This window comes from Oenanthe melanoleuca, chromosome 10 (assembly GCF_029582105.1).
Source record: "Oenanthe melanoleuca isolate GR-GAL-2019-014 chromosome 10, OMel1.0, whole genome shotgun sequence".
Taxonomy (NCBI): domain Eukaryota; kingdom Metazoa; phylum Chordata; class Aves; order Passeriformes; family Muscicapidae; genus Oenanthe; species Oenanthe melanoleuca.
Window position 1 is genome coordinate 16755650 of NC_079344.1, and position 8818 is coordinate 16764467.

The window sequence follows — 8818 nt, forward strand, 5'->3', positions numbered from 1 at the left end:
CGCCCAGCCGGCCAATGAGGGGGTGGCGCAGCCGCCGCGCGCGCGGACGGAGAGTGGCCGTCGCCTTAAAGGGACCGCGGCCCGGCGCGATGCTCTTAAAGGGGCCTTGGCCCCCAACTCACGCCGAGCCCTCCAATTCACATTGACCCGCCCAGCTCACACCGAGCCCCCCCAGCTCGCACGGACACCCTCAGCTCTCACCGAGTATCCAGCTCGCACCTCAGAGTCCCTCACTCTGGAGAGCAGCAGCCCTGGGTGTTTTGAGGTGCTTTGGAGGATCCTGAGACCTCCCAATGGGGACACTGGGGACCAATATGGAATCTCTGTAGTGAGGCACGAGGACGCCGTTCTGGGGACACTGGGGACACGATGAGATGTTGGCGACATGGTGCTGGGGACGCTGAGGACACTGTGCTGGGGTCAATGAGAGACCAGGCTGGAGATGCTGGGGACACAGGAGACGCAGTGCCGGGGCCACTGGGGACACTGTCTCAGCTATTTGGGGGCCCAACATGGACACTGTATGCCAGATCCATGAAGGCTCTTGGCCTTGGCAATAGCGGGGACCCTATACTGGAGATATTGGGGACACGGTCCCAGAACCATGGGGACCTTTTGCCTCGTGGTGACCCATGACTTGGCACCGCGGTGATACTGGGGACATGCCATTAACGCAGGGACCTGCCACACAGACCTGTGCTGGACTGTAGGGACAGAGTGACAGCCATATGGGGACCCCAAATGGTCACTGTATGCTGGGAGCACAGAGAGGTCCTGTACTGGGTGCACTGGGGACCCTGTGGTCCCTGCTCTGGGGACACGGGAGCTGTGTGGGTCCTGTGTTGGATATGGGGTCATTGTGGGAGGGGAGAGGGACTCTGGGGACATGGGGACCCCGCCAGCGCTGTGTCCCCGCCACGGCGCTGCCCCGCCCTGAGGGTTCCGGGGGTGTCGTCGGGGGGGGGGTTCCCGGCGGTGACGTCATGGCGGCGCCGCTGCGTGACGCCGTGCGGCGGCTCTGACGTCAGGCCCGGCCCCCCGGCAGCATGGCGGCCGGGCCCGCACCGGCCGGCCCGCGCTGACATGGTGAGGGGCCGGGCCGCGGCGGGGGACACGGGGACACGGGGACACGGCCAGGGCCGCGCGGGGAGCGCGCCCGCCGAGGGGCCGGGACGGGCCTGCGGGGCCCGGGGCAGGGGAGGGGCAGCGGCCCTCGGGGTCCCCCCGTGCCGCGGGGTCCCCCGGCTCGGGGCGGGGATGGGGCTGCAGGAGGAGGAGGGATCCCCGCGTCGCCATCGGCCGGGCATCCCCCGGCAGCTCCGTGCGCAGTGCCTCTCCTGCTCCTCCATCCTGGTCCTCCATCCTGCTGTTCCCATCCTGCTCCTTCTTCCTGCTCTTCCCATCCTGCTTCCCAATCCTCCTGTCTCATCCTGTTCCCCCACATTGCTCCTCCATTCCTCTGTTCCCGTCCTGCTCCCCCTGTTGTTCTCATCCTGTTCCCCTAATCCAGTGTCTCCAGCCTGCTGGTTCATTTTGCTGTCTCCATCTTGCTTCCCCCATCCCACTGTCCCCATCTTGCTCCCCTCTAATCTGCTCCCCAATCCTCCCTCTCCCGACCTGCTCCTTAATCCCACTGCCCCCCAAATTATTCTTCCCATCCTGCTTCCCACATCCCACTGCCCACATCCCCATCCCACTACCCCTAAACACTCTCCACAGCCGCTCTCATTCTCCTCCTGCTCCCCCCACATTGTTCCCTCAATCCACTGCTCTCAACACTCTCCCCAAACCCGGCTCCCCCAGTTTGCTCCCCCCTAGTTCCCTCCCTGTTAATGTGCTCCCCCAATCCACTTCCCAAACCTCTCCCCCATCCCTGCTGCCTCCCCACTCTCTGTCCCCAGGACCTCAAGGGCCAGTACTGGACGGACGATGACTCCGACGGGGATAACGAGTCCGAGGAGTTCCTCTATGGCGTGCAGGTGGGTGCTGGGTCCCGCTGGTGCCCCGGGAGCCCCAGGCTGAGGCTGATGCCAGGCCTGGGGCTGCTGGAGGCTGTGGGGGCTCTGGGTGATGGTGCTGTGGTGCTGTGCTGCAGGGGACCTGCGCCGCCGACCTGTACCGGCACCCGCAGCTGGACGCCGACATCGAGGCCGTGAAGGAGATCTACAGTGAGAATGCTGTGGCTGTCAGGTGGGTGTCCCTGCTGCCTCCTGCCCCTGGCAGTGCCATGCCAGGAGCTCAGCTGTGCTGTCCCCAGGCATCCAGCTGTGCTTTCCCTGGGTACCAACTGTGCCATGCCCAGGCATCCTGCTGTGCTGTCTCTGGGACACCTGGCCATGGTATTTCCAGAACATCTGGCTGTGCCATCTCTGGGGCATCTGACCATGGCATCCCCAGGGTACCTGGCTGAGCCATCCCTCAGACATATCCTCCCCAGGACACTGGCCACAGTATCCTCTGGGCACTTGGCTGTGCTCTCCTTGGGCACCCAGACATGGCATTTGTGGAGCATCCATCTGTGGCAGCCCCAGGCACTCATTTGTGCCATCTTCAGACACCCAGCTGTGCCATTCCTGAGTACCCAGCTATGCCCTGGGTATCCAGGGCACTCAGCTGTGGCATCACTGGGTCTCTTGCCCATGGCATTGCCAGACACCCGGCAGTACCATCCCTGGCTGTGCCATCCTCAGACATCCAGCAGTGCCATCCCCAGTACAACTGCATATGCCATTCCCATGCACTTGACCATGCCATCTTGGAGTACCCAGTAGTGGCACCCCTGCATAACCAGCCATGCCATCCTTGGGGCATCTGTCACCTGGCTGTGGCATGTCTGGGTATCCAGCTGTGCCACTGCCAAGGCACTCAACCGTGGCACCCCTAGGACACCTGGCCATGCCATCCGCTGAGCACCTGGCTGTGCTCACACATTCCCAGGTTCACGTCCACATGCTGGGCACTCCCCCTGTGCATAGATTAACACATGGGGAGCCCACATGCCACTGTCACTTTCCCATGAGCCTGCCCACCATGGCATGGAGGGCACCACTGCTCCAGCCCTGTACCAGCCCCCCATGCCCCAGCAGCACGTGTCTTCACAGGGAGTATGGGACCATCGATGACGTGGACATCGACCTCCATGTGAACATCAGCTTCCTCGATGTGAGTCTGGGGTGCCCCTGGCAGTGCTGGCACAGGGAGAGCGGGCACATGGGCCTGGGGGGTCCCCAGATCCCCCTGCCAGGGTGGAGATGCCGTGGCTGTGCCCAAGTGTGTCTGTCCCATTCCAGGAGGAGGTGGCGACAGCATGGAAGGTGCTGCGGACGGAGCCCATCGTGCTCCGCCTGCGCTTCTCCCTGTCCCAGTACCTCGATGGCCCTGGTGAGTGGGACAGGCAGGCTGTGGTGTCCCTGTGTCCTCGGGACAGGCAGGGTGTGGTGTCCCTGGGCCCTCGGGACAGGCACAGTGCTGCCCTGACAGCTCGTCCTCTCTCCCCACAGAACCTTCCATTGAGGTTTTCCAGCCATCCAACAAGGAGGGCTTCGGGCTGGGTCTGCAGCTGAAGAAGTAAGAGCTGAAACGTGGTGGGCACCTGAGGGTGATGGGTGGGATGGCTCACAGAGTCACTTTTCTGCCCCAAAACTGGCCACATGCCACATGTCTTCTTACCACCACCTTCTATACACCACAATCCCATGACGGGCTCACCACCATCTGTGTGTGGGGAAGAGGAGGGGCTGGGGGTGTCATGGACCACCAAGCACCCATGAGTGCTGTCCCCCCTGTTTGCCAGGATCCTGGGCATGTTCACATCCCAGCAATGGAAACATCTCAGCAACGATTTCCTGAAGACCCAGCAGGAGAAGCGGCACAGTTGGTTTAAGACGAGCGGCACCATCAAGAAATTCCGTGCTGGTCTCAGCATCTTCTCTCCCATCCCCAAGTAAGGTTCTGATGCTGTCCCCACCAGGGACCAGCCTTCCATCCCCTCATCCTGGGTGAGGCCTAGCACTGTGCCTCAGTTTCCCCACTTGGCTGCTGCTGCTCCCTGCCACATCCCAGACAGGTGGAGGCTTCTCCCAACAAGTAGGCGAGGGGTGAATCCGATGCCAGGTGATGGAGGAGCAGGGAACATTGACATACAGGTGCTCAGAAGGATTCTGTGCCTGCAGGTCTCCCAGCTTCCCTGTTATCCAAGATTCAGTGCTGAAGGGCAAACTGGGCATCCCCGAGCCTCGTGTGAACCGCCTGATGAACCGCTCTGTGTCCTGCATGGTGAAGAATCCCAAGGTGGAAGTTTTTGGCTACCCACCCGCCAGCACCCAGGCAGGTGTTGCCCCCTTCAACATTCTGGTGGGTGCCACCCCGCCTCGGGGTTTGCTTTTCTCTTCCCCTTCCCAGGGCTCCTCTGGGGTCAGACTGTTTGTTGTGGGGTGCTGAGACCCTCCATGGGGTGGGGGGAGCCCCTGCAGAGTTTCTTGTCCCCACTCTTGGGGGGACAGCTGGGGCCTGGCTGTGGGGGCCACTGGGATTTTTCCCCCATTCTGGGTGCTACATCCCTGCTGTGCCAGGGGGATATTGGCATGTTGGGGGTCCTGCTGTGCCAAGAGGGGTTTGGCATGTTGGGGATCCCACTATGCCAGGGGGTGTTGGCATGTCACACCCCCACTGCATTGGGAGTGTTGGGGGTCCTGCTCTGTTGGGAGAGGGTTGGCATGTTGGGGTCTCACTGTGCTGGGGCATGTTGAAATGTCAGGGATCCTGCTGTGCCAGAGTTTTGGTATGTTGGGGTTCCTGCTGTGCTGGTGGGAGGTGGGGGCTGCCCATGCCATGCAGAGCTGGGGGTGTTTATGGGAAAGGGGATAACACAGCTGGCTCCGCTCCCGCTCCCTCACAGGTGGGAGGCCACTGCAAGAACATCCCCACGCTGGAGTACGGCTTCCTCGTCCAGGTGGGAGTGCTGCACCCTGCTCATCCTCAGCCTGCTGCCCAGAGCATCCTTTTCCACTTATCCACATCCTTCTATCTCGAGCATTCTCCCCACTACCCCATTTCTGCTCATCCTCATCCTGATGCCCAGAGTATCCTCCCTGTTCCACAACCCACTCAGCCCTGTCCCATTGCCCAGAACATCTTCCCTGGTGCCCCACATCCCACTTATCCACATTCCACTGCCTGTGTTATCCTCCCCTCGGACCAGAGTTCCACTCATCCCCATCCCAGTGCCTGGAGCATGCCCCAGTCTGTGCCTGATTCCCTCCATCCTGCCCCTCAGATCATGAAGTACGCGGAGCAGCGGATCCCAACGCTCAACGAGTACTGCGTGGTGTGTGACGAGCAGCACGTCTTCCAGAACGGCTCCATGCTGAAGGTGGGGTGGCAGGGCCAGCTCAGGTGCCCCTGTGCCCCTGTGTCACCATCCCTGACACTGACCACTCTGCTGTCCCCTCCACAGCCAGCTGTGTGCACCCGGGAGCTCTGCGTCTTCTCCTTCTACACCCTGGGCGTCATGTCCGGCGCGGCTGAGGAGGTGGCCACTGGTGCTGAGGTAGGGCTGGGGGCAGTGGTGACCCCCCCAGGCCCCTGGGGGGCTGTCCCTTCAGTCCCTGCTCTGCCCCAAGGTGGTGGACCTGCTGGTGGCCATGTGCCGCGCTGCCCTCGAGTCTCCTCGCAAGAGCATCATCTTTGAGCCTTACCCCTCTGTGGTGGACCCCAATGACCCCAAAACTCTGGCCTTCAACCCCAAGGTAAGCTCTGGGGGGACAATGCTCCTCCACACCAGGGGGTGATGAGGAGCCCCAAAGACCCCCTCTGATGGCCACCCCTGTCCTGCCCCATGTGCAGAAGAAGAACTATGAGCGGCTGCAGAAGGCTCTGGACAGTGTGATGTCCATCCGGGAGATGACCCAGGTACGTGGCGTGGCCCCACAGCCCCATGGCCCCATGTGACCTCCTGCTGTGGGATCCAAGCTGGGAGTGGCATTTTGGTGCTGATCTCCATCTGCCTATGGCTGGGTGGGTGCTGGGGGACCCATCTGCACCCCCTCTTGCCTCTGCCAGGGGTCCTACCTGGAGATCAAGAAGCAGATGGACAAGCTGGACCCCCTGGCACATCCCCTCCTGCAGTGGTAAGGCTGAGGGTGCTGCAGCCCTCTCCTGTTGCCCCTTCTCCCTCTCACTGCCCCACATTCCCCAGGACATGGGATGGAGTGGGGGGCAGTCAGGTATCCATGGCATAACACTCTCATTTCCTTTCTCCTGGGGCGTCACAAGCATCTAATGATCTTGGGTCAGATTGGGACCACCTTTTCTGACCCTCCTTTTCCTCCTCCTCTTCCCAAGGATAATCTCCAGCAACAGATCCCATATTGTCAAGCTGCCTCTCAGCAGGGTAAGGTGCCAGGCCAGGCTCCAGGTGAAGTACAGGACAGAGGGTATGGAATATAGGAGGTGGGGTGGAGGGGTCATAGGAGATGGGATGCAGGATACAGGCTATGGGCTGCAGGATGCAGGATGAGGCATGTAAGGATATAGGAGGGGCAATGGAAGGGTCTGGGATGTAGGATGGATCCCTCTGGGTGGGGTTCTAGCCTGGGAGATATGGAGTCAGGACACGGGATACAGGAAGGGGGATGTTTTTGGGATGGGGACAAGACAGGGATGCCAAGGACCCTTCTGGCAAACCTGGAGTCACCAAAGCCAGGCTGGGCGGGACCCAGGGCTGGGTGGCCGTGCATGATCTCTCTGTCTGTCCTCTCTCCTGCTGGCAATGCCGTTGCTCTTCCTGTTCTGCTGGTAGCAGCTGAAGTTCATGCACACCTCCCACCAGTTCCTCCTGCTCAGCAGCCCCCCGGCCAAGGAAGCCCGGTTCCGCACGGCCAAGAAACTCTACGGCAGCACCTTCGCTTTCCAGTGAGTTGCCAAGGTGGGGGGACAGTGGGAGCCCCCAGGGTGGGCACTGTGGGGCTGATGGACGAGGGGCTGATGGGGGGCTGGCTCTTTGCAGTGGCTCTCACATTGAGAACTGGCATTCCATCCTCCGCAACGGGCTGGTCAACGCCTCGTACACCAAACTGCAGGTACCGCTCTGCTCCCTGCACCCAGCACACCCCAGGGCAGCAGGGGGCAGGGAGGGGGCAGGAAGGCAGGGAGGGGGCAGACACTGGGAACTGACAGGCTTCCTCCACTGCTGCTGTGCCCGAGCTGTTGGGGTGATCCCACCACGCTCACCCTGGTATTTTCCTGCAAGCTGCATGGAGCAGCCTATGGCAAGGGCATCTATCTGAGCCCCATCTCCAGTATTTCCTTTGGATACTCAGGTAAGAGGCTGCCTGCACTGCCGGGTCCTGCCTGCGCTGCCCAGTCCTGCCTGTGCTCCTGTTCCCACTCCCTGCATGGGCAAGGGGAGGTTTGGCATTGTGCTGGCTGGAGAATCTGCATGGGAGTGGAAGCATCCCATATCCATCCCATCACACCAGCCTCTTCCCAGCCCCAGGTTGGGGCTTTCCTACACACCAAAGAATCAAATCTCTAACATTCTCTAGGCTTCAGAAGTTGCTGTGCACACTTTTAGGGGGTTCCTACGGCTCAGCTGCAGGGTGGGAGCACTGAGGGTGGCAATCCCTGTCTGTGGCATGTGTCCCCACATCAGCCCAGGGTGTTCTCTGAGAGACTGACAGCCCCTGCCTTGCTTCTTCCACAGGAATGGGGAAAGGGCAGCACCGGATGCCATCGAAGGATGAGCTGGTGCAGCTGTACAACCGGATGAACACGATCCCCCAGGTGATGAGGGGGATAATAATGGGCCAGGGGACACAGGGCAGGGTGGGAATGGGGGCATGGCACCCATGGGTGCTGGGGACAAGTGGTAACACAGACTGCTCTTCCCACAGACCCGCTCCATCCAGTCCCGCTTCCTCCAGAGCCGCAACCTGAACTGCATCGCACTTTGCGAAGGTGTGTGGGGATGGGGGGGATAACGGGGGGACAGGCAGCACCCATGGGAGCCCCAGGTGGGTGGGTGGAGGGATGGAAGCTCCCCACAATGGGCTGTGCCCAGACAGCCCCTCTGCCCCGCATCCAATGGCCCCTTTTCCCAGCAGTGATCACCTCCAAGGACCTGCAGAAACACGGCAACATCTGGGTCTGCCCTGTCTCGGACCACGTCTGCACACGCTTCTTCTTTGTGTGAGTCCAGCTGCGCCCACCCTGCTGCACCCGTGGGACCCCCACAGGACCCCCCTCACCCCCCTCTCCTCTTCCAGGTATGAAGATGGCCAAGTGGGAGACGCCAATATCAATACTCAGGACCCCAAAATCCAGAAGGAGATCATGCGTGTGATCGGGACTCAGGTGTACACAAACTGACTGGCAGCGGTGGCGGGGGCACCCCGGGAGCCCCGGGCCCCGAGTGAGCCCCGGGCGAGGCTGGGCAGGGGCTGAGCGGGTTTGGAGCCCCCCAGGCAGAGCAGAGCTGGGGCAGCACTGGCACCCTGTGAGCACCAGGCGGGTTCAGCCGTCCCTTGTCCCCTCCCTGTCCCCTCCCCACTGTCCCTGACCCTGTGGCAGCGTGGAGAAGGAGCCGTGGGTCCGGCGTGGCTGGGGCCGCCCCTCTTGGCTTTGGCAGTGACGGTGTTTTTATCAATGGTGAGAAACCGAAGCAAAAAAAAGACAAACAACCAAAAGAAACCCAAAAACATAGGAAAAAAAAAAAAAAAGAGAAAAGGAATTGGTGTTTGTGGATTTAACTGAGATTAAAGCGTGGGGCATGGGAAGGGGAAGCTGGGGAAGGGATGGAGGCACAGGGAGGGAGTGGGAT

At 61.3% G+C, this 8818-nt stretch overlaps 1 protein-coding gene across 5 annotated transcripts; it reads left to right on the plus strand.

Moving 5' to 3' along the window:
• Positions 1–115: 115 nt before the first annotated feature.
• PARP6 (poly(ADP-ribose) polymerase family member 6) lies at positions 116–8746 on the plus strand. Of its 5 annotated transcripts, none has more exons than XM_056499529.1 (22): positions 116–1086; positions 1902–1979; positions 2096–2190; positions 3102–3162; positions 3291–3381; positions 3501–3567; positions 3794–3943; positions 4173–4353; positions 4898–4951; positions 5276–5371; positions 5456–5548; positions 5622–5747; positions 5845–5910; positions 6061–6128; positions 6343–6391; positions 6800–6912; positions 7007–7079; positions 7250–7319; positions 7703–7782; positions 7893–7956; positions 8100–8187; positions 8265–8746. In XM_056499529.1, exons 1-22 carry the CDS (start codon positions 742–744, stop codon positions 8365–8367), a joined length of 2211 nt encoding a protein of 736 aa, XP_056355504.1. In that variant the 5' UTR covers positions 116–741; the 3' UTR covers positions 8368–8746. The 5 variants fall into 5 exon arrangements, with proteins under 5 accessions (XP_056355504.1, XP_056355506.1, XP_056355505.1 ...); XM_056499531.1 differs by having other exon boundaries at positions 6803–6912; XM_056499530.1 differs by having other exon boundaries at positions 8103–8187; positions 8265–8745.
• Positions 8747–8818: the final 72 nt, after the last annotated feature.